Genomic DNA, 27,028 nt, shown 5'->3' on the forward strand with positions numbered 1-27,028 from the left:
GAAATTGAACTAAAACGCGGGCAAGAGTGCTAAAAAGGTTCCGTGGCCGATTCCTTCGTAATCTGAGCTTGGCACCGTATCTAATGAATTAAACATGGGAAGAACATCGAATTTGTTCTTCCTTACGCGAGTCTATGAGGTGAGCGAGACAGGTTCGAATCTGTGCACCAAATTAACAACCGCCGGTGAAGCTCTCGGATATTTTCCTTTCCCACACCAAATGTATTAACTTCACGTTAACTATCCTTATCTATAGCAAGAAGAGAATTCAAAAACAACTGAAACGCAACAGCACAGAAAATAGTTAGAATGATGCGAAGTCAGGTGGCATTCGTAGGATTCGTACCGTTAGAAAGAAGTGCAACATCGGTATGATGGGGGGGGGGGGGGGCTGGGTAACACAGGAAACAGTGTGCGTGTGTGTATGTGTGTGAGAGAGAGAGAGAGAGAGAGAGAGAGAGAGAGAGAGAGAAGGAGAATAGAAGTTATAGTTACAGTTTATCGACTCGTGAATTTCTACGTCATGAGAACGAGATGTAATGATAAAAATGTAATGGTGTATGTTACATGCATACAGTTTCCCATTATTGTGTTAAATAAAGTTGGAGGCGGAAGTGAAAACATTGTGAAAACCACCCATCTCCCTTCCCTGAATTTCAATAAATTCTACCTATAAACATCGAAATAGAGGTAAAATTGATACAGCCGCTACAAGAATAAGCAGAGAAAAGTGAGCTAAATTTCAATACAATATTTGAAAATAATTAATTAACTGCAAATGTGAATTCACAGCCAGGTAACACAAAGACATGATTTAGGAGAATTGAAAAATTCAACAACTTAAACACCATGTATATAAAGTGTGTAGATTAAAAATAGTGAAAGAGAGGCCACCATCATCCTACAACAGATGATTCGCACCGATTTCCCTAGGACAGGTACCCTTTACATGAATAGGTCTATCTCAAATGTAGCCTGCAATGTACTTGTTGATTAAATCTATGAGTACGCAAGTGAAACTCTCCGAATAACAGGAAAGAAAAACAAACGTGTTTAGGCCGAAAAATTCCACAAATCAGTGGGTCCAAAGATTACAGTTTGGCCCTTGCTGTCTAAGAACTAATCTTTGACTGTCTGAGAATGATGAACTGTAATTCACAGCTCTAGGTGATACGTGAATTCGATTAATGCGCAACGTTTGGTAACGTACAGAAACAAAATCACTTACATCGTCACTATCTCTGTACAAGGCCGAGAATAAACTCTTCCCTTCCTAAAATGTACAATACCTTATGTAAACGCCTAATAGTGGACATTTATATGGAATGTGCCCATCTCTCGCTATTATGATGGTTTGAAATCTGCTGAGGACACTTTCAGTAATGGATCTGGATGTCTCCATTCTTCCTCAAGAAACGTAACCAAAGAAGGCAGTGATGCTGGACACTGAGGTTTTAGCGAAGTTGACGTTCTAGCTCATCCCACGGGTGTTCCATTGCGTTCAGGTCGGGAATATGTGGAGGCCCGTTCGTTTCAGGTATGTTATTGTCAACAGACCATCTCCTCACAGATGCTGCTTTATGGCAGGGTGCTCTGTCTTGGCGATATAAACGTCTGCAGTCTCCGAAGTCCTTTCTATTGTACGCAGGTCACAGTGCTTTAAAACATTTTCATACCCTTCGGAATTTGGCGTTTTCCAGGCACAATAAGGGCACGACTACCCGATCACATCGCCATACCGTAACACAGTCTCCTCCACACTTCGTAGTTGGCGCTACGTATGACGCGAGGTAACCTTCTCCGGGAATTTCCCAAACACAAATCTTTCTATCAGACTGCAGCAGAGAGAAGTCGGGTGCTGCGTGATTCACATTCAAAATCACTCTTTTCCTGTCACCGACTGTCCAGCGGCGCCTCTTTTTACAGACCCAGAGTGTCTATTAGCACTATCACAAAAAAGTGCGGCTCATAGGGAGGTGCTTGATCGATGTATCCCTTTCATTTGATCTCCCGATGCAGTGTCTTTGTGCTTAGCTGGATTGCTGATAGCACTTTGGAACTCACGAGTGAATCCTTCTACTATTTTATTATTTAGTGTATGGCTAATACAGACATATCATAAAATTAAATTGTATATACATAAGTACATCGTCATTTTTAACTGTTTTCCGTCTTATCCTTTAGTTGCTTTAAATTCGTGGAGGTATGTGCCGTCTATGCAACTAAATAAAGGCAGTTTGTTTGTTGCCATACGCGTTTCGCTTCATTTATTTGGGAAGCATCATCAGTGGCCTGAAATACATGTTTCTTTTTATATATACGATAAGCGTATTATCTGGTAGATATAATCTGTTGATATATTACATTTTGTCGGGTTTTTTAGGTTAGAAGCTAGCAGGAAGTCGTCTTCGGCACCGTGATAGGCTCGAATCCGGCATTCACTGACAATGTGGTGAACAATCTGGTATGGAGCCCCGCAGTCACAGCCTGGATTAGTCGGCTTCTTCCACTTACAGAGAGCATCCCTGCATTGGCCACGGCCGGTACGGATTCTGTTGAGAGTAGTCCAGGTCTTGCGTGGTAGTTCGAATCCACTTGGAAGTTTAGCACCAGAGAAGATGTCATGCAGCCGCACATCTGTCACTGCTTCCCTCCGACTTTTTCCATTCTTCAAGAGGTTTGAAATCCTTAGCAACCATGTCAACAGCATCGCACAGAATTGGACGGAGTGAGTTCAGTCTCTTACGATTTAAGAGTGGCAGGTCGCTGTGCACGGGCAGGTTAGAATTCCTGGAGATCTTGTGGAATTCCCTCATTAGGGAGTACATCCGAGTGGATCAGGAGGTATTATACTGATCAGCAGTGGAAGCCAATAAACTGGAGTAGACCTGATTGCGCCAGATATTACGCGCATTGTCGTATTCAGCTGGGTGTCAACAAGCCTTGTATATGACTGTTCATCGAAACAGGTGTACAATACTCAGCACTTGAGTACACCAAGCCCAGAGCTGAAGTTCGCTTGGTGGTTGCTGAAGGTCCCCAGGTAGTTCTGCATAGTTTATGGAGGAAGTTGTTGCGAGTCCTCAACTTTTGACCCCCCAACGCACCTTTTTGGCGTTGTTTGAAGCATAGTGTACGGTTCTTGATGACAGCAAGGTATTTCGGGTTCCAATTATGACGAAGAATTATGTCTCTGAAACTTACTTCCAGTTTTACGTTCGCCAACTGATTATTTAAATGGAAGCAACACCCTTCTGTTTTACTCACACTGGGTTGGAATCTCCAGATTTTGGAGTAATTATCTAATACAGGCAGGTCATTGGTTAAAGTCTCTTCTGTTGCCTTCATATTCTGGACGAAGTGTCAGGTAGATCAAATAGATATAGATTGAACAGTAATGGTGAGAAACTGATCCTTGGGGCAATCCACTGTTTAGCTTCCTCTCCATACTTATGTTACTTCCAGTGATTACCTGGAACTTCCGATCGCTTGGCATGCTGTTAATCAGTCGAGCCATTGTTCTGTAGGATTTGCTGCGGAGAAATTTGGAGATGACGTCTTCCCTCCACACCGTGTCGAAGGCGGCAGTTAGATCAAGAAACGCCACAGATATTTTCTGCTTCATTTGGTATCCTGACTCTATGAAGGATGTGAGAGATAATACTTGATCGCAGAAGCTACGCCCTGGTCTAAAGCGTGCCTCATCTACTGGAACATTCTCTAGGAGAGCGCTACTTATTCTGTTATATACTAGCCTTTCAAAAAGCTTGTAGCAGCAGCTAAGAAGGGCAATAGGGCGATAGCTTTCTACCATGTTTCTAGATTTGCCAGGTTTCAGAACAGATATTAGCTTCGCCTTTTTAAACCCCAATGGAAGTTGACCATCCTGCAGGATGTCAGTGAAGAATTCTGTCAGCCATTTCTTAGGTTTTCCTCCAAATATGGATCAGGAATTCTGGATGGATACCATCGAATACAGGCTCCTTAAGAGGTTTGAGGTCCTTGAGCCCTGAGTCAATGTCTGAAACTGTGTGGACTGCGACTCAGAATAGGGAGTTGCCATCTTTTTCAGTTCACGAAGCTGTCGTCTGATAAGTCTTGTATGTCTCTTGACGGGAAGCACTCTTGAGCTAGTAATGATGTGGGAAGCAATTTGGTCTGGTGTTACTTCAGAATTTTTTATGCATGCTGGTGCACTTTCTCCCAGTCTTCTCAGAAGACTCCATGCTTTCCTGCTCGAATGGGTGAAGTCCGTATTTTAGACTGATTCTGCCCATTCCTGCCTCCGAGACATGTCTAAGCTGGACAATAATTCCACAGCTATCTCTGGGTCACCACTTTGCTGGAAGTGTTGGCACACTTTCATCGTTCCGTCTTGGAACATATTCTTTTCTGTATCCTCTTGGCATACACTTTTTAGCTGTTGCTGTCGCTTTTGCTACACCAATGAAACGGTGTGATGGAGGTATCCAGCGAATGGTCTTAGCCAGTTCTGTTGAAAACTTCGTCCAGTCAGCTATCTGAAAATTCAATCGAGCATGCAGGATTGATCGTATGACAGAAAAACTGCAACCAGTTTGTATTATTACAAGTCTGTGTTGGATGTGAGGAAAGACATCTATTACTTTCCTTGTGGCGTTGATGGGAAACCCACTTTCGTTGCAGCTAAAAAAACATAAGTCAGGATTTGAATCCGTGTCCCAAGCAGGTGACCTGAAAGTGCCTTGATCTTGGATACCAAACACTATATGAGGACTATTCTCTTCAACCCATTCTGCAAGAATGCTCCCATTTTCGTCATTTTGAGAGTACTTCCAAAGTTCGTGGTGACCATTGAAGTCTCCCATGTAAATTGCAGTATGTTCTGCTGTGAGTAGAGCAAAATCGGGCCATGTTGTTTTGGGTGGTTGGTAAACATTTGTAATAGTAATACCGTGCAATTGTATGACAACTGTATGTATATCTGCCTCCACACTTACAGAAATCAGTGAAGCTTCGTTTATGATGTTACGGAAATAATTAGCAATTCAATACACCTCTTGGTAAATTACTTCAAGTGCAGAATATCCAGGAAATCGATCTCGGCTTCGGAATATTTCTTCGCTGGAAACGAGAGTTTCCTGAATGGTGACAGCATCGATTTGTTGTTCAGCAAAAATTTTGACAGATAGTAACATTGTTGCCCTGCTAATACTTTCGATATTCAGTTGAAGGAGTCTGATAGTTGGTTCAATGTTTCTTGTTAATGGTCTCTGAAAAGAACTGTTTCTACTATTTAGTTGATATTTCAGTCCCAGGAGATCCTGTTGATGGTCTGGCTGCCTGTAATCACTGTTGCTCAATTAGCACATGTGGGGTATTTTAAGGTTACACCTACGGACGTGAGCAACGCACTAAAAGTGACTTGGACAGCTTTAGAAGGGTTGAAATGTAGATGACGGATTTTCTTACTCAGGTGACATCCAGTGACTAGCCCATGCTCGAAATCCGTGAGTTCTCTTGACGACTCATTCTGCTGTCACTGCTTCTCTACTGAGATCTAAATACTCACCAACTCCTTTACTACCGGGTTCGCCTCCCGCGGTCCAGTGGTCAACTCGGCTGTTGCCGGGATAGCTTTGATCATATAGACAGTACACAGAGAAATGGCACATTTGTCTCCAACTTCCATACAGGAGAAGCGATTCTAAACCAAGACTTCTGCTTTACGAAACAGCAAATCACAGACGGCGACAACTTTGCGATTTAAGACAGGATAATGCCGAACAGTTTTGTGACCAGAAAGCATACTCATGGTCTTGTTGGCTAAGATCTGTTGATAAACATTTCCTCAGTAGCTGCTTTCTTGCCAGGTACAGGCACAGCTCCAATAGGACAGTCACGGGTTACGAACCTTCAAATAACAACTTACTCAAATGCTATATACTTTTACATACGCCAATCTCCAAAATTTAGCCAACTTACTGGTGTATTACGTAGCAATAAAACTAAGGGTCTCGAAAACAGCGGACAGCTTAACAGGATGTTTCCGTAAGAGCGTGTAGAAATGTAATAGCACATCCTCCACTGAACAAATTGAGATAGGGAACCTGGGGCCGGAGAAGCCAGCTTAAAGAGATGTGGAAGTAAACTTGTCTGCCGCTTTGTCTAGCGTTACTGTTTTCCAACCTATTTACAACTAACATGCATACACGTTTACACGTACTGTGCTGTTTATTTTCATGTACATTCTTTATTTCTTGCAAGGACCAGGAATCCATGATGCAGGTTTTGTTTATTTTGCTATCCAGAAGGCGGCTCTGTTGTATCGTATTTATATTGTGCCATGATACAAAGTTCTATGAGTCAACGACAGACCCAGTCACTACTCAGTTATTCATAGACGTACAGTACAATACGATAAAGCAGTACCGGTACATCATTTCCTGGTCTCTGGACTGGAAGAGGAGGTCCTGACCTGAATCCTCTTGGTTATTTCCAATGCGGGTATCTAAAGTCACTTATGTATGAAGACCCAGTGGACAGGGAGATATAATTAGCTGCCAGAATTGTAGCTGCTTGTGATGTGATTCGAAACAAATCAGGGATATTTGTCACGTTGTGTCAGAATCTTGGTCGCCAATTTCTGTTTGCTTTGAGGTTGATGGGAGTCATTTTCAGCCGATTTCGTAAGAAAAGTACAAACTGTACGTTCATTGTGTTAGTGATTATATTTGCAGTTAACTGTTGTAAAAAAATGTATACAGTAATGTGAGCTTATTAGCTCATTAAGCTGGCTTCTGCGAGCCCACGTTTCCTACCTTAAATTGTTCAGAGGAGCATCCTCTATATCGTGTTAAATTTTTGCACGGTCACACGGATGTGCTCAAGATGGAAGCCGAGTGAATTCACGGGTATTTTCTTCGTTCGCTAAAAGAACTTATTTGAGAGTAAATAGTGTCAAATTTAAATTCTATTTGTTTCTTGTACTTGCTGTAATGGGTGTTCTTGTCGCATAACTGAGTATTAGCTACCCAGCAGAGCCTGTTCTTGAAAGAACTTCGTGTTATGCGAAGTCCCGATAGTCGCGACATAATTTTGCGTGACATAAACACAAAAAAATTCTATTCAAGTTTTTTTGATAGTGAAAACTACTAGTTTCATCTGTGTCTATTGTTGCAATAGAAGTGTAATTAACGTTTCTAAATCGTATTTAACTAACACATTTCGTATTGTTTACTAGACGCAAGCTAGGCCTAAATTTTCCAAGTTATAAAAGTTTAAAAACCTGACCAAAGCAAAGTAATTACAAAGTTATTATTCTGTCATTGTATCTATAAATCAGTACAAAAACAACTACAACAGTACATAAAACCTCTCTGTGGTTTTTTTGTTTACATACCCCATAATCTCACGTCCCTGACAAATTTAAAACATTCTTTAAACTTAATTATTCTTTCGAAACTGACCATGAGTGGGAAATATGGGAGCTGTTACAGGGTAGTGAGGAGAGGGATTTGTTACCAATCTTGTAGGAAATAGTTTCACTGGGGGGGAGGGGGGGCAGGGGGGGGGATGGAGTGAGGAGACTGTTGGTATAACAGAAGAGGCTCTCTGCTGGAACTGCAGAGTATGCAGTAGGAATATTTTGATTGGGAAACAGTAAAGGAAAATCTGTGCCCTTCAGACACAGTTGGAGGATGCAAGGAAGGAACTGATAAGGATCAAAGGAGATAGAGGGTAGGATGGTGGTTGGGAAGTGGCAGCTGGTAGGGGGATAGGAAGAAAGAGAACGCGAGCTGACAGTTTTATAATGAACACCAAAAACAAGTATCTACCACAGCCAGAGTTAAGTGGAGAACAGCCTGAGGTGGAAAGAGGAGAATAAAATGTGCAGCACACTTCAACGGAGACCAAGAACCTAGAGGTGTACAAAGTGTTAGGAAGAAGAAAGTGCTGCTGCTAGGAAGTAGCCATGGGCGAGTTGTAGGCCCTCAGGCGTACCAGGCCACCAGTATCTTCAACCCAAATGCAGGGCTAAGTCTTGTGATAGAGGACTTAGGGTCTTTATGTAAGGACTTTACAAAAGAGGACCATGTAGTGATAGTGGGTTGGTGAGGAAACAGTTTGGACGGGGATTGGGTATATGACATAGGACAAGAAAGCTTCCCTTACTCATGGCATCAACGTATAATTGTTGAGCTGTTCCAGCGTAATGATTGACCACGCCTTGATGGAGCTGTGAGACGAATCTATGCGGGGCTAGGGATGGCTCTGAGTGCAGCCAACTTTGCTCGTGTTTCTCTGGTGCCCATCAGGGCTACCAACAGATGGGGTTTCACTAGGCATGGCCTACACCTAAATAGGGCTGGGAAGGGACTGGGAAGGGAAGATTGGTACAGCTGATTTATGAAAGTATAGAGGGAGGATCTCGAGCCACACATGGTCAGATACCTGTTGTCACGGGTAGGAAAAGTAAGTTCTTTTTAGGATAAATCCAGACAACAGGTGCTCCTGCCTAAAGAATATCTCCAGCACTCTAAAAAATACAGAAACAGTCACTCACATGACAGGTTTTAACACTCCAAATATGACACATACCCAATGTCACAAAGAAAAACAAACAATTGGAAAAAGTAACGTGGGGCATTTCACAGACTTAACAATCCTCCATCAAAATACGGAATCAATAAAAAACAAAATACAACTATTAGATGTTGAGCTCGAATCTTGGAACTGCACAGTAGATTGTGTTACTGAGCACAGGTGTAGATGGCCAGAAATCCAACATGTAATATTATCATCGTATGAAAGGGCAAACTCTTACTGCAGAACTACTTCAAGGGGTGGAGGGCCATGCATTTATATCAGAAAATGAGCACAGCTCAAATCAAGACATGACCTCAGTACAGTAAGTGAAGACAAACGCTTTGAAATATCAGATATTGAATTAAAAGGGCTTGATATAATCAAGAAATTAGTCATTTTATGTGTGTATAGATCTCCCAGTGGTAGTGTGGACATTTTGTTCAAAAAACTAACAGAAGTTCTAGATAAAGTATCATGTACAAATGTCAAGATAATTCTGCGTGGGGACATTAACATCAACACTAGTATCATAAATGAATCCAGCAGCACCCTCATAAACGTCCTTCAAAGTTTTGGCATGTCCATATTGGTCAACAATAAGGATTACTACAATGACTGCATCAGTAATCGACCATGTGGCTACAAATGTGGACAGAGAAAAATGTAGCTGTACAAGATTTCGGTCTATCAGACCACCTCTGCCAAATAACAACAATAAAATCAATCATCGAATTATTCCCTAAACTACAAGCCTACAAACTACAGCCATCAGAAATCAAAGTAAAAGATTTTTCAGAGGAAATAGCTAAAGAAAGCTGGGATGAAGTGTATAAGGAAACCAATGTGAATATGAAATTCTCTAAGTTCTCCACATTATTTAATTTGAACTTTGAAAAGGCATGCCTGTATCAACATCTCACAAAAACAGATGGACAGCAGCAGGTATTAAGAAGTTATCCGAAACACCTAAATACCTCAGTTCCATGAAAAGGAGTCACAAAGATTCAGAATTCTTAAATTTCTATCATAGATACAAAAATATCTATAGGAAGGTGCTGATTGCTTCAAAAAAAGTCATTTAATGACAAAATAATATATAACGCAGAGAATAAAAGCAAAGCTGTCAGGTACGGTATAAAAAAGGCAAAGAAACGCAGGATAACATAAGGTAATAAATGATCCGAAGACTTAGCAAACTATTTAAATGAGCATTTTTCAAGTATTGCGGAGAAGTTACAGAAAAATTCCCCAAAACAAATATAAGACCTGTAAATAATGTTGCACTAAATACAGTGATGTTACTGCCAACCACAGAGAATGAAGCCAATAAAACAGTTCAGAAACTAAAAGATAAAATTTCAGTATGCTTAGATGAAGTACCAATGTGTGTGTTGAAACAATGCATATGGACTATACAGGGCCTGTTAACAAATATAATAAATGAATCATTCACATCAGGGACTTTTCCAGAGCAGTTAAAACAGGCAAGAGTAGTACCTTTGCTTAAGAAAGGTAATGCAGAAGACGTAGAAAATCGCTGGCCCGTTTCCCTGCTGTCGCCATTCTCAAAAATAATAGAAGCAATTATGAAAGACAGATTAATAAACTACATGAATGAATATAATCTTTTAAGCAAACCCAGTTTGGTTACCGAAGTGGCAAAAATACGGAGTCAGCCGTAGTAGAATTCACAAAGGTTGTACCTGGTGCTCTTAATAAAGGTGAGTGTGTCACAGGCATGTTTTTGGATCTTTCTAAGGCCTTTGATACAGGTGACCACAAGATTCTATTAAATAAATTTAGGAGCATTAGGAATAAGAGGGGTAGCTAATGATTGGTTTTCATCATAGCTAGCAGGTAGCGTACAAAGAGCAGATACTTCAAATAGATCTACACATTTAGTGAAACACTTATCAGGATCAAAATACGTTAATATAGGGATTCTTTAAGGTATTAGTATGTTAGGACCAATACTGTTCCTGATATACATTAATGTTTATCACAGTAGTGTCACTCACAGCAAAAAAATTTCTCTTCGCTGATGACAGCAATATTTTAGTCACTGAGAAACAAGAGAACTCCTTGCAGAGAACGCAAATGAAGTTCTCAAGGAAGTTTACGATTGGTCAATAAGCAATAAAGTGACATTGAACATGAAGAAAACTAATGACATTAATTTCTCTTTGAAGAGGGAAAATGACAATGTTAAATTAAATGAAGATGGCACCTCTGTGTAAGAAATACAGAATTTCTACGAATGAATATTGATTCTCAGTTGAAGTGTAGTGAACACACAAAGGTACTTGCAAACAGAATGTCATCAGAATGTTATGCCCTGAGAATGCTATCATCAGTGCGTAACATGCAGTGTCTTTCAGTTACGTGCTACTCATATGTACACTCAATTCTTAGCTATGGCATTCTTTTTTTGGGGAGCAAATGAACAAAATATGAACATAATTTTCAAACTCCAGAAAAGAGCAATAAGAATCATAACCAAAAATGGTAGTCGAGCTCATTGTAAAGATCTGTTCAAAACACTGGGGATTTTAACTGCTGCATGTGAAGACATTTAACAAGCAGTTGTATACATCCGAAAATACATTGGTAATTACTGCACCAACAGTTCTATCCACGACTATGGAACAAGAGCTAGACTCAACTTACATTTGACAATAACAAATAAACATAGAACTCAATACAAAATTTTCTACCAAGCTATAAAACTATACAATAAATTACCAAAAGAGATAAGAGAAATTCCAAAAATACACTTATTTAAAAAGGCAGCTAGAAAGTACCTGTTATACAATACATTTTATGCATTGAAAGATTACTTAGATAATACAGAGTAGGGGTTTGGTAAAAAAATGTTACACAAATAAATAATTATAATGATTATAAAACATCCAACATTCCACATAACACCTTAAGACTATGTTTTTTTACTTTTCTAGAAAGACTTAACCCTAATCTATGTATTGTCCACTACTTACACCTCTTCCTCTTTCTGGGAAGTAAATCTAATGATTGTCTCTAACTAGAAGTCTGTAAATGTATGTGTATACAAATTAGTTTATTTTAAATTGATCTAAGCTTGTAAATACTTCGAAATGTCCTATATCCTTGTAAAAAGAGAGCTACAGTTGAATAAAGCTACTACTACTACTACTGCGTGGTTGAGAAGTGGGTCGGTGTACAGACCGGCTATGCCCCTGCAGAGGCATCGAAATAGTTCTCTCGAAACGTTTACAATTAGCGCCATACTAAACTTCAGGTAAACGATAAACAAGTGAGCAGCGACAGTAATACCTCCCAGTAGGTATCGAGACAAAAGAATTGTGCTCAAATCCTTATTTGTGGAAAACATGTGTGAAGTAAAGGTGAGAGTGAAACTGCATAAAATAACGGCGTACGAACAGTGCACACAACAGCAGTAGAAAGAGATACACACCAGAGATATGGAATGCGATGCAAGACGCAAGTAACGTAACATATTTAACCAATACTCACGAACAAATACTTCAAAAATGCATAAATTTTCTTCGTGATTTGCAGATGACATATTGTAAAAAAAAAATGACGAAAAGTTGATGTGTAAAATGCATTTCCGCTAGGAACGTAATTTTGAGGCAAGCAATCGAAACAAAGCAAATGATATGTACACACTATAAATTTTAGGCTTACAACAGATAAACAGCCATTAACTTTGTATTATACCTTAAAATAAATTTGAATTGCAGAAGATGACACATACTTGTCAATACGTGTTTGGGTGAATAAAAGGTAATAAATAGTGTTTTGCGTAAGGCGGAATTCAAATAAATCCAAATTTTACCAAGCGTGGATGAAAACGGCCAAAACTAACAGCATTTCCCTCCGTTTTCACACTTGTGTAGCCATAGTCTCCAGATTTTCTACACATTCATAATTATAATTGAAATACTGATAATGGCGATCGCATGCTTTCACTTTATGCTCCCGAAATAATAAAGTCAAAGTTTTCGCTGTTATACATCTAATATGAATTGTATGACAGATACGCTGTACCAATTTTGTGACGAATTCTTTTAAAATGAAGTAATTTTCTGAAAAATTTCTTTAATGTTATGCTTGGATGACGTATTAATCACTGATTTACACAAATTAATGTTATTACGTAAAAAAACGAATAAGCGTGAGTAGGACTCGCTCATCGAAGGTTCCGCATACTTTTATGTATATAGATAGTTTACCCATCCTGTAAATCGAGAATTTTGCCGAATTTTTTCCCGTTATCGATATAGGTACTGACAAGATATCAGAATATGTGACATAAATGGCCGTCTCTTTTGGCTGGATCGACTTAGAAGCTTAAATAGTTTACAGCGCCAAAGGATCATAGACTTTAGTATGTGAAAAAAAAATTGAACTTGATATGTCCACCATTTCCTGAGAACGATCATCCTTAACAGACGGGCAGATGGACAATAAGTGGCATAAAGTTGCTCTTCTCTGTGATATAATTACAAATGAACAATCATCGGATGTTTTTCCTTTGCTTTTACTTTCATACCTTGCTTCTCCTCAGATTATGTTTCTCTAGGTCAGGGGGGAGATACCCTACGGGTTTTATTGAGAGAGCTTGCGAGTATCAAAATGTGTGACATAAAAGATCGTAGCTTTTGATTGCATTGTCTTGAAAGCTTCATTTTTTTGCATCACCAAGGGACCGCCAACCATAGTGTGTGACATAAATTTTAACTTCATACGCCTATCCATTCCTGAGGTAAAGCGGTCTTAAAGTGTCCGACTGAGTTACGGAACCCTGAAAACAATTAGTTTCAAAATCCTAAACATTTATGCTATATTGAAACTGATGGTAGAGGCAAGTTATTTTTGTGAGGAACGGTGGGGTGAGAAAATATCTGTAATCAAGGACAATCTTAAAAACGGGTGGACAGCGGGCGGTCTGCTTGCCGCATCTGGCCAGCGATTGATTTCAATACGGCCAGCGGAACGAAATACTGAGAAAGAGACATTGCAGAATTTTGCAATAGGAGGCTTTAAGATGTCGTAAGCAAGAAAACAATGTTCATGGCACGTAAATAAAAGTAAACATTTGAAGACAGCGTGGACATGAAATGAATGTGCTCTCAGGAAGGCATAATTTGCTGGCATGCCGTGTCGGGAAGGGGGTGCCAGGATGGCTCTCTGATGGTGGGGGGGTCTGTGTTGGGTGGGGGGTGCCGGGGTTGCTAGGGGGATGCGTTTGGGGTGGCGTGGGGATTGGGGTGCGCGCACCAAGCAATTGGCGTCGTTGGTTGTGTGCTCTGAGATGATTGGAGAGAAACAGGTTTCGTCGTAATTTATCATTAATTTATGAATACTGAGACCATTGGTGCTGCTATAGTGAAAATTTATAAAATGCAATGATTTAGCTCATTTTGGCTGCAGGAGAAATGCGTTTACTCCGTGACGTATACCTGGTTCGGGGTCAACGGATCGCTTATGTAAAAAATTAACCATCAACGGTCACTCTATTAACAGACGCTAGCTTGATTATCTATACGATCCTGATGTCTGTTGTTGGACTCCAGTTGTAACATGGATCGGAGCTGAAGTGTCTGACGAGTATAGAAAAAGGTAAAAAGAAGTTATTAGTGTAAGTTTCGGCACGAATAAACTGATATGTTAAACGATAATTCTACAAGTCTTAATTATTTCCAGCAGGTTAATTTGTGGAAAGGCTCCTGTATGGGAACTTCGAACATTTGGTTAGAGATGTTTGCAGGTGAACCTGGAAGCATGGTCAACGAAATTCAGAAACGTTTTACTGCAATTAAGACAATTCTGCTTTACGGCTGCGCAGCATATGACCAAATGCGAACTGAACAGCATCGAATCAGCATCCGAGGATTCTTTGAAAATTCCTATTTAAGAACAGTTGCTTTTTCATTACGAGATCGACCAGTTTCCATAACTGCGAGTTCAATATTATTGGCAAATTACAATTTCGTTTCAAAACACTGTATCACTAGATTTGAGCGAAGACATAACGAGTAATGCTTATGTTCTGCGAGACTTTGACGCTATAATGCAGAACTATTCAGTCTTGCTACGTTAGTCTGGACTTTGATATATAGGATATAAAATCCCGTCTGAGGCCTGCGGTCATTTTTATGTTAATAATTGGCAACCAATGGTGTACAACCGCAATAAAGTCATGAGATGGTCAATTGACTCTTTTATTAGAACATGTTTCGCGTTTCGGGATTACACCCATCTTCAGACATTACAAACTTCAACTCCTTCCTAAACAACCAGGCATACAGCCTTGACAACTCAAAGAAGGTGCTGAATAACATATGACTGCGACACAGGCAGTCTTGAAGCCGAGCGTATTCTGGACTTTGGATAATTAAAGAGAATAATTTTATCAGTGTAGAAGTAGCAGCCACAAGACATCGCAGGACAATACAATTACACAGCTTTAGTAATCTAAAGTTTAATTACTTCAATCAATCGTTCAGTGTACCGTGAATGTATCACCTACATTACATACATACTGATGCCTATACAAACCAGGATGACACTTTAAGAGGAATTCAGGACAGAAAAAAGTAGGAGATTTTTACTTCCTGCCCTAAGACCACTGCTGCTGCGTCACGTGACGATGCCACACACGAGCTTAAGAAAGTATATGAATCAGGCCTGCGTTCACCAATGTCTGCCCATGTCTCATCTAAGGTATAAGTTGTCTAAATACCGAAAAGAAAGTGAAGGTGGAATAAGTGTCACTCAGGATCCTAATGTGCTAGTGATTATACTAACCTGAAAATCATACAAACGGACTTGCAGACCGTCCTCATCGGTGCGGAACATCATGTTGCTTTTGTGCAGGTCTCCATGGAGCATGACCTTGAAGTCGACGGCACAGTACTTAACCCTCAGTACTGGTGTCTGCAGCAGGACCCTCGCGCTGGCGCGCAGTTTGTCCGTATACTTGCGGAACCACGGATTCTCGTCCAAGACTTGCAGGTCCTCCTTAAAGGTAGCCTCGTCTGTATCGAGACACTGGAGCACAAATTCGTTGAATACCAACGACTGGTGAAAGACTTTTGTCGAGTACCGCTCATGACTGAGGAGGCAAACAGAGGCGGCGTGCATGCGAGCCACGGCCCTGATGGCGGCGGTGGAGGCGGCCAGGTCCAGGTTGTCTCCCTGCGGCCACGGCCGGAAGCCTGTGGCGGACAGGTCCTCCAGCACCATGAACACCAGCGGTTCCGAACCTTGCAGGTACAGTTTCGGCGCCAGTGGCTGAAACTTTCGGCCTTCGACCTTATTCAGAGCGGAGTGCAACGAAGGCAGAAAGTGGCTGTAAGCGATCGCCTCCTTATCGTACACTCCAAACGCTGTCACATCGCGTGCGACACCTGTCGGTTTCAGAGCAGCCTTCACAAACAGCGACGTCTCCCGAGCAGCTCCGCTGCCACCAGTTGATCGCGCGACCACCCGGAGGGTCTCACTGAGGTAGCCGCCGCCTGCGGTTTGCACAGAAATCAGCTCCACACTGGATGCGTCGATGGTAGGATCGTCGTTCTTCAGAGCCCTCCCAATGAAATCCTTGTCCAGCCACGATGGGGTACATTCGTCGTCGCTGGGATTTTTCCCCACGCTCTCCATGCTGGTTGAACTGGTTGGACCTTGAAACGAAGAAAATAGAATTGTTAGTAAGCGGAGACGTATAATGATAAGCTACAACATTATGACCACCGACGTACTACTGATATATCGTCCAGGCGATAGCAGCATCACGTAGTGAGGAATGACGGTTAATCAGACATATGCACGGTGCATGCAGTATTAGTGAGCGCGTTGTCCGTGTGTGAAATGGGGAAGCCGGGCAATGTATCTGAGTTTGACCGAGGACAGGTTGTGATGGCTCAGAGGTTCGGCTCGAGAATTTCGGAAACTACACGATTTATTGGGTGATCGAGGAGTGCTTAAGCGAGTGTCTTCTTCAACAGGTGGGGAAACCACGGAGGAACCACGTCCAGACGTCGTGGGGTTGAGTGGCCGCCCGTTAGTACAGATGTCGGACCTCGTAGGCTGGGCGGATGGGTAGAACAGGACAGGTGACGAACTGTGGCGAAACTAACACCAGACTTTAAATGCTGGCACTGGCACTGCACCGAACCATCCAAAGATTGGCTTCTCCAGTCGACGACCCACGCCTTAACATCGTGACAACGGAACTACGACTAAAATTTGCACACCACCGTCGGCACTGGAAGTCGGAGCAATGGCAGAGCAGAGCGTTGCATGGTCTGATCAATCCCGATACCTTCTTCATCATGCTGATGGGTGGGCACGAATCCGACGGCTTCAGAAGAACAGCTCCTTGAAACCTATATTGCGGGGTGGAGAGAATCTGGTAGTGGCTCCAATGTGCTTTGAGGAGCATTCGCGTGGGTATCCATTGGTCCAGTGGAGCTCGTGCTAGGCACCATGATGGCTAAAGAGTATCGTACACTGGTTGCCGATGACGATCATGTTTACCGAAGGGAATGGTATTTTTCAACAAGATAATCGCCATGTCACAAGGCCAGCAGTGTGATGGAGTGGTTCGAGGAACACAGTGAAGAGTTGCAATGATATACTGGCTCCCAGCTCACCAAATATGAACCACCTCTAACACGTCCGGGATGTGTTGAACTTGGCGCCAGAACTCATTGCCCTTCTGCACGGAATTTACGGGAATTAAATGACGTGTGTGTGCAGTTGTAGTGCCAGTTCCTTCCGGCAACTTACCAACGTCTCATTGCTTCCATGCCACAAAGCGTCGCCGCTTTTATGGTTGCCAAAGATGTACATACCTGCTATTAGGTAGGTGATCAGCGTACAGCATACGCTAACGGCGTTACTAGAGCTAGAGGCAAGTGATTCGAAAGGCATGGTGGAAAATTTTTTATTAACAGTGTTTGGTAGAGATGGTGGTTACCGCTGAAACAATCGGTTTTTCATCTCCAGTTTATCCCGTCTCTTAAAACCGCTCAAAATAAACAGTTTCTGAAATGACTCACTGTCAAGCATTTTTGTTCCTGCGATTTCCGGCCACAAACTTAGATATCGAAAAAAGACTGAAAAATTCTGAGACTCCCTCCTACACAGAATCAAAATGAGAAATAAATTAGGCAAATAAAAGAAAAATTAGTCAGTCAATCGTTTGCTGCTTTTCTCGAAAAATAATGAGGAGCAGATAAAGGCATATTATGTAGAGAGAGAGAGAGACAGCAGATGAGCTACTATCTATATTATTGTGAACAATCAACATATTTTGAAGGTTTTAATGTATTATTGTTTCCATAACATACTTTCCCTTTTACTTTTTCTTAGACATCACAAACAAATAATAAGCTTTTGTGTAAAATAGGTTCTCTTTCTTTAATTATTTCTGGTTAAATATATGTATCTCTATTTTTAAGGATAATTTGAATACAATAGATTTTTTACTGGTAAAACCAAAAATGTTCTTTCAAAAACTTGAAGTGAACAGTTTGATTATTACGCAAAATATAATATATATCTGCAATATTTAGCAAACTCCTTATACAAGAATAGTTAAAAGTTCAGTAATGAATTAATCGATTAGTCAACATTTACTGTCCAATTTATTCATAAATTCTCGTTCTGTAATGCTTTGATCTGTAAGTTGACTCCTGTCATTTAATAACGATACTTATCTTTCAGAAACCACAGAACGTTCTGTGAAAACTTTTAGCACCACTGCCATGCTGTACTGACGTATCGGTTTCATATCTGTTTATCAGTAAGAAAACAAAAATACCTGCTATAGAAGAGACCAAAGAATATCGAAAAATAACGATTATTCAGAACTGAAGTACCGGCATTGGTTTTAAGCGTGCGGTTATTCCCCACCATTGTGTTTGGCAGACGGGGAAGGAGGCGATATGGCGCGTGTGGCCTGACAGACACTTTGCACATCACGGTCCTGGAATAAATCAGAAAACTCTCTGCTGCGTCTCACTAAGTGAATGTGTCTAACATCATGGTGAAGACTAATCTTTCGGATGCGAACGTTAAGCTCGGCGCTCATCCTGTTCTCTTTTTTCCATAGAGAAGTGGGCTTACTTTCTTATACGTATTTGTCTATAGTAACACAACTACAACACAAGTTTGCACAAGCGCTAATCAGTGTTACATCGTTACCGACACAAAACCGGCAAAAGCAGTGCACATTACGTTGAGGAAAGAAGTGAAGTGTTCCATGAATATTACTGACAAAGAATTACAGCTTTTCAGAATGAAGTGGAGTGTGGACTGAGTTGAAATTCCCGCGTGGATTAAAACTGCATTTGTGACCGAGACTGGAATTAAAGGGCGATTCATCAGTCTTGTTCTGCTCAGTTGACAGATGCCACCGAACATCCTTGTGTGCAAAACGCAGCATAAGGAAATGCAACGACTAGGAAAGTATGCAATGCAATATACGAGCAAAGCTGAAATTGAGAATAACTGCAAGGAGTGGAAAAACGTACGGGAAAATATCTACAACAGACTGATCAACTCAGTGCACGATCTCTGTGGCACAGGGGATCCATCAAAAGATTATTACAAACAGCAAACTACATAAAATAGGGCAAGCCCATAGCTATAGCGTAGAGGATATGATGCAACACCGGCTAACGTGCTGCAAGAAACCTTAAAATTGGTAGTAGACGTACGAGAACTTGCAATCATAATGATAACTTCGCCTTCCACATACAGTCCAGAACAAAGTCTGTTCCAGGATGTGTCATTTTCTCTACGAATGAAAATAACATTCACTAACCAATGATACTCAATAAGCAAGAAATGCGGAGTCATTGTCGAAAATTATTGCTATTAACTGAGAGTGAGGCAGAAAAACTGCTAAATATACGGAGAAAAAATATAACTTTACCTGATTTTTGACCATTCTATTACAATATTTACCCACGCTTCGGAAAACAAGGGTACTGGTAGCGTAAATTGAGAATCCATTGATCAACTCAAATGCATGACAGTAGTACAGATATACATTCTTGAACTTTGTATGTACAGGTACAGCTACATCTACATGATTACTCTGCAGTTCACAGTTAAGTGCCTGGAGAAGTGTTTTTCAGACCATCTTTTGACCATTTATCTACCGTTCGACTCTCTAACAGCACACAGGTTAAAAGAGGACTTAAATGTAGCACTGATTTATATTTTATTACTATGATAATTTCTTCGTATGTATGTTGGTGACCAATAAAATATCTTCACTTTCAGAAGAGAAAATTCGTGATTGAAATTTCGAGAAAAGATCTCGCCGCTACGAAAGACGACTGTGTTTTAATGATTGCCATCCCGACTCGCTTATCATATGCGTGACACTCTCTACCCTGTTTCCCGATAATACAAAATGATCTGCCAATCTTTGGAATTTTTAGATGTCCTCCGTCAATCCTATCCCGTAAGGATCCCATACTGCACCGTAATACTCGGCCAGAGGACGGAAAAGCGTAGTGTAGGCAGTTCATTTACTAGGTCTGTGGCATCTTGTAAGTGTTCAGCTAATAAAATGCACTCTTTGGTTTGCCTTCTTCACAACATCTATTTGATCGTTCCATTTTAAGCTACTCGTAATTGTAATTACTAAATATTAGATGAAATGACAGCCTGCTGTCGGCATGTGCTGTCTTTGGCCTTGAATGTATAACGTCACACATGTGGTTGCCCACTTGCAGGAGAGTGTCAGCAGGAACCTGACACACAGTCACGTAAGCAAAAATTCTGCCTCGTGAGCAACACACACACATTTTGCTCTTCCAATCATGCCCCAGTATTTTACTGACCATTAAAAGGAAACAGCCAACCAGTATTGCTCCATGTTCAGAAGTATGCAATTATACTTATTAAATAATGAATCATGAATGAGGAGCGATCCCCAGGTGCTCCAGAAATTATGTTGGCTGGCGCCTGATCTTTATCGCTCGACTCGCTGAAACATCGATCACAAAATTATCTAAGTATAGTCAAGAGCAGTTAACAAGAGATACAGTCTCTAATTGTGCCTTACAGTGCTTGCTACAACGTCATATTTAATTTAGAAATATCATCATGAAGTCAGTGCTGAATTGATAATAATCTCCGATAAAAAAGATTTTGTCATATACCTTGAGCTGCAGTTCAAAAGTATTTATTTGCCAGACCATACCTGGACAGACAGTGTCAGATATCTGATACCGAAGCAACTGATAATGGGCTGAATGCTTGAATACTGGTCTTGAATTGCAGCCAGCATATAAGAAAACGATATTTTACTATAGTTTTGGTCGGTATATACAATAAAGACAGGAACTCCTTGTACAGTAGGTCCCTTGCTGTCGAGTATAAATGCCGAAGGCAAGCTGCTATCACAGTGTAGTGTCTCTGGCACCATCTAAATAAACATGGGTCCACAAAACGTTTATTAACTCCATTACGTCTGATAACTCCATACGTATATTACATTCAGTGTAAGGTTAGAAATGGAGTGTTTATAGGGAACTGCCGTGTAGACGCTTTATATCGGCCAGGAGATCGCATGGACAAAATTATTTGTCGATAAAGAATGGTATCCACACAACGGATTATTATTGGATTCGTTATGAGATATTTTCAAATCCTTGAAATCTATGGCATACTTCTATGGAGAAAAAAAACAATTCGCTCGGGAATCTAGACGTTAGCACGTGATAGCTAATCAATTGTAAGACCACGTTGTTGCGTACTCTGTCTTCCTTCTCGTCACTTTCCAGAAAGTATACAATACAGTGTTGCCACCCTGGACAGGACGAGTGTCGGTCTTCTCTGGTAACACGTTACATACTTGTGTATCCTTTCTACTTTAGAAAGCGCGTATCTTATCGAGATACATGCGGTTGTTGAAAATATAGACTTAATTACATTCATATAAATTGACTCCAACTGCAATAAGAGCTAGCCGAAGCTTTCTTCACAAATAACCCACGACAATAGTGCCTCTATGGTAATAGTACTTAACCATTAAGGTGACTGTCACGAAAAACAAAATGCATTTAGCTCTTCATTTGGAGTGACTATAGCCTAAAAGAAAAAAAACTACTCGAGATACAAAGGACTTTTTCGACATTTATTCCTGTGTAAAAATTACATTCTGGCTACATCAGGGGTTTCCATAGAACAAGTTTAAATGCGATCATGCTCTGGCTAGTGAGCCCGCCTACATGACTGAGGTCGCTAATTCACTCTTTCGCGGTGGAGCACGACCCTCCGGTAAGCCAGTTCGATTCTTGGCAGTGGAGAAGAATTTCACTGTCAGTATTTGGCCAGCAAGGGGAGGAGAGATGTTGAGGTACAATTTCTCATCACCAGATGTTGCGTCAATATCCTGTTTCAAATACCAAACCTGTCTGCAGAGACTCATGAAGTGAAGGCACGTGTGACCCCTCCGTCGGATGTGGACGCTAAGCTCGACGGTCCCCTTGGTGGTTTTCGCGAGAAGTAGATTATGTGCCGGCACAGGGTCAGCCTTTGTCTTCTCTCATTATCATACAACACAAATATTACACTTCACTCGTTCACACACACACACACACACACACACATGTAGTATTACGAACATTGGAATGGAGCATGCTGTGAAAAAAAAGAAGAAAATCTGGCTAGTAACGGAAGAGTAAAGCCTTTCAGCTTTCGCAATAGAAGCATCCTATATAAGCGACATACAGCGCAATGATTTCGTGACAGTGACAAGGTGGCATCAATGTAATGCCGAAACTGGTAGCACATAAGAAGTTCATAAAATAAATTTATATATTACATACGGCTGTTGGTAAATTATTGCATCAATAAATACATGGCAGCCGTTGTCCCACGGTCCATAATGGATCAACGAAGATAACAGGTGTTGGTTGTTGAACTCTTGATGTCAATTACAAAATACTTACTAGCCACTATGAAACATTTCAAAAGCTATGAACACTATGCTTAAGGCATTTCACCGGCTACGAATCATGTGTGTCCAGAAACCTGTGTCTGGTGACCAGTTTCTCGTGTCTTACTGCCGCAGAATATCTGTGTGTTTCAGAAAGATTGTTACTTACCTGGCAGACTACGGATATGATGAAAGATCTGTTGCCATGTCTGATGTAAGTGGCGATACATTTATAGCTTGGATAAATGCTCCTTTATCGAAATGCTGATAAGTATATTATCTGTACTGTTCGAATGTCCATTCCTCAGAGGTTGGGTGTGAGGTGTAGCGCACTGGCTGTAAGACATTACTGGTGTCTTACAAGAGACCATTTCACATTTGTTAATATATGGTGTTCTGCGCGTAGAGCATTGCGTGTTCATAGCGACTGCTAGCACGGAACGTTGGCGATCGCACAACCCTTTCCGTTGTCAACATACTTTCAGTAGCGCAATCGAACCCTCCAGTGGGATCACCTGACTGAAACTCTTGGTGATTAAGACTGTCTTAAAAGCAAAGTAGAATGACGTTCTCTAATAGCAGATCTTTCATTATGGCTAAAACATAAGATTAGGAACAACATCTTCGTTGACTCATACTATGCAATTTCTGACTGAAGACAGCATTAAATGAACAAGGATGGCCTCTCCCTAATTTCTCTGCTCACTGACGTTCTTCCGTCAATGGACAGTGCGGTTGGTGGTTTCTTCAATGTAAGTTTAGTCACTGGACTTATTTTTAGTTAAGTTATGGTGAGAAAATTATTATCTAAGGTTTCCATCGTCTAACAATGAATGGTTAGAGCTGTGATCTGAGACAATCTAGATTTTAACGGACTCTCGATCAGACGAGTATCGTCAGGTGTCTGAGATCACTCTGCAACGGACGTTGACAGGGATCCATTAAACCCTTATTGAAGAATTGCTTCCCATACTCCTTGCCTTTTTTATAGGTTGGGTACACATCGTTGGTAGAGGACGGGAATGGTGCGTGGTGCGTCGCCAGTGGTGGTCACTTTAATTGTCGCACCGAAGTATAATTTCTGTCAGTATATTTATTGCTTCTGCAGTTAAAGATATGTTACAACCATTCCGTAATAGTGCTACTATTAAGTTTTGCTTAGAAATGTTGATGAAAATAAACGTTAATCATCCTGTGATTATATATGTTTACTATAATCAACATATAAAACAGAACGCACAAAAGGCAAAAAATTGAAAAAAAGATAACAAAAAAAGCGTAGTGAGTAGCATTAGTGATTCTGAGCTGGATGCAAGTTAAGGCAGTCGTTCGCGTCTCGCAACGTCAAAAATTTTTTTCCTAAGTTTATCGTTTTTAGTAGGTTCTGACGCGTTATTATTAGTTTAATACAAGTATATAATATTTGATATTATGAAAATATAAATTCACCTTTTTTTGCGAAGTGAGTTTGTTCGATTGGCTAAAAATACAGGACAGCTTGCGCTACTTTTAAAAGAAAAAGGAGCAAAATATCTTTATACCTCTGTAATTCACATGCTGCAAAGGTTCTGCTACCGGGTAGGAACAGTGATCAAGTAAGAATAACCTTGGGGTTTTACAAAAATGATGAAACAATGTTTATCTTATGTGGAGAACTATTTCAAATTTGTTTCGCACTGTTTGTAATGGAACTTCTGTAAGCCTGCGTCCTTACTGACTGGACATATCACTCTCCTTTTCGTCTTAAAACATGTACATTGATATTGAAGCCTTTAATTGTGTATATTACCTATACAACAACGTGACTAGCATATGGGCAATGGAGAAAATGTGCGTTTTAATGGAGCTAACATGGGAATTTCACGGGCGCCCCTGTAGTAAACAGTGTGATTTACGGACTAGAAACATCCCACAACTGCCGCTGGAGTGCGTTGCGATCGCGTACACCGCGCTGGGGCTCACGTGCCGTGTGGACAAGTCGCACCGTTTGTGAGCGTCCAGCAGCACGTTGAACTTTCACGCTCAACGGTGACTTTCGATAGGACGGTCCGTGTGCCGACGGCTTTACTCTAAACTGTACAATGTCTAAAGAGTTCACACGCACACCTCATTCGTAACCATAGCCAGTTAATGGTAATCCTTCATAGAAAGTTTGAAACGGATTATTTCTTTTAGAATTGCTCGGTCAAATGTTACTATAAACAGTCTCACGCAACAAAATGTTAAACTTCGCTAGTAAGCAACACGCCACGGGATATTTACTTATTTAAAACGTCACTAAATGTTCCGAATTTCACACATCGGACATCCTTCCACGCTTTACTGTACTTGTCAAACATTTTGGTACCGAAGTATCACAATATTTATAATTTTCAGTGGAGCACGTATCAATAGGTGTGATCACTATGAGAGCCATGCCCCGACTCTGCTGCCGGCCGGGGTGACCGAGCGGTTCTAGGCGCTACAGTCTGGAACTGCGCGACCGCTACGGTCAAAGGTTCGAATCCTGCCTCGGGCATGGATGTGTGCTATGTCCTTAGGTTACTTAGGTATAAGTATTTCTAAGTTCTAGGGGACTGATGACCTCAGAAGTTAAGTCCCATAGTGCTCAGAGCCATTTTTGAACCGACTCTGCTCTTCTCTCTACACAAAACAAGCTCTATCATGCACCGCCTAATACTATGTATAATACTTCGTCAATAACTGATTCCCGACTATACCAAATAATACTGATCGAAGATCAGTGATGGTTGACATGTCTCATAAGTTTTTCTTGCGAGTGGTACCACTGTATCTTAGAAAGAGAGACGTAATCGTCTGACAAACCGCAAGATGTTAAGAAACTCGACTATTTTACTATCACAAGCGGTCGTGATTCCACAGATGCACACAAGAACCAATGTTAAAAACTATGCCAGTTTTATAAATCGATGTGTGGCATTACCTCTGAATGATGTGGTTTCTCCAGAAAAATACCGTGATAGATAATACAAATGGTTATCGCCGGAGTGTGTATTGTACAACAGCAGTGCAGTTACACGTCGCCGAAGGAAAACCCTCGTAATAAAATTACCGAAGTTTGAAAGTGATTTAGCTAAGGAGCGTGATATGAAACCGGTATTTTCAACTCCCTCACACTGCCGCCACAAGATATTTCTCCAGCATTTGTAAAGCAGTCTGTCTTGATGCCATGTCAGAGGTTCTGCGACATATCCACTGAGTTATAGGCGATGACTGATCGAGAAAGATCACAAACAGTAGTAGATGGTGTGCTGATTGAGGTCGTAAGAAATGTACACTATCTGAGACATGGTGGTCAAGGAAGGCAGGATTCGGTTACGATTGTGGACGGAGCCATAAACAGTTACTACTGATTGGCTTTTCCTTTACTCACACAAAATTTATTTAAGATCAACAACGAATTAAAATATTGGTAATAATTTAAGAATTGTTTCACGGCTGAAGGCCTTAATGGCAATAAATTAAGAACTGATTAAAAGCAGGCTGCAGTGGTCGAGCGGTTGTAGGCGCTTCAGTCCAGTACCGCGCTGCTGCTACGGTTGAAGGTTCGAATCCTGCCTCGGGCATGGATGTGTGTGATGTCCTTAGGTTAGTTAGGTTTAAGTAGCTCTAAGTTCTAGGGGACTGATGACCTCAGATGTTAAGTCCCATAGTGCTCAGAGCCATATGAATCATTTTGATACCAATTTACTATTTCAGAAATGCAATCCTTTTTATCCTATCCGATCAATATCAAATGTATCAGAACATACCTGCAGCTTCGGTTACAGGAGTAACCCGTCCACACACAGCAACTTTCACATGCGGCGTCACATAAAACTGGTTGGCAGAATGCACGTCATTTTAATCTTAAAGTGTTACTGACAGGTGGCATCTGGTACATTTGTTACATTACATATCCACATATTGTATTAAGCAGATTTTTGTAATTTACTTTTATCTCGAAGTATACTTAATTAAATTCATAAATGTCAAGGTTAAAATCTGTACTTCTCAAAATTAAAATTTACAGTAAAATAATCGTTTATCTACGATCTAAAACAAAGGGCGATTTCTGTATCCATGGCGCTGGTGTAGACTTATTTTCTTCCATGGTCTGCTTCCTACTATTTCGGTGTTGTGCCGCGTGCCGTTCAGTCATCTGACGTCCATCGCCGTGGGTAAGAGGACCGCGCAGGAGGGCCCCGTCAACGACGTTAGGCGCTGCACTCATCTTTCAGCTTTTCACCATGGACATCAGGTGACTGAACGGCACGCGGTACAACACCGAAATAGCAGGAACCACGGATCAGACCATGGAAGAAAGCAAGTCTACACCAGCGCCCGGAAGAACAACGACGTCACCCCAAAGATAGGGCCACAGTTACTGCTGCCACTAGCGGACAGGCAACGCTTGCGAAAACAAGTGGGGCCAGTCAACACAAAGCGAATACAAACAACCGCAACCATGTCAACTAAACGATACAGTCTGGC

General features: G+C 41.0%; 1 protein-coding gene across 1 annotated transcript in view; it reads right to left on the bottom strand.

The window, feature by feature from the left end:
* Window positions 1–22,753, bottom strand: part of LOC126336178 (uncharacterized) — a 41,074-nt gene extending 18,321 nt beyond the window's left edge. Inside the window, exons 1-2 of the mRNA XM_049999682.1 lie at window positions 22,704–22,753; window positions 15,382–16,253 (exon numbers count right to left, since the gene is read on the bottom strand). Coding sequence (XP_049855639.1) covers window positions 15,382–16,233 — 852 coding nt within the window. The 5' untranslated portion in view covers window positions 16,234–16,253; window positions 22,704–22,753. The remainder of the gene's footprint in view (window positions 1–15,381; window positions 16,254–22,703) is intronic.
* Window positions 22,754–27,028: the final 4,275 nt, after the last annotated feature.

Source organism: Schistocerca gregaria, chromosome 2 (genome assembly GCF_023897955.1).
Source record: "Schistocerca gregaria isolate iqSchGreg1 chromosome 2, iqSchGreg1.2, whole genome shotgun sequence".
Lineage (NCBI taxonomy): Eukaryota > Metazoa > Arthropoda > Insecta > Orthoptera > Acrididae > Schistocerca > Schistocerca gregaria.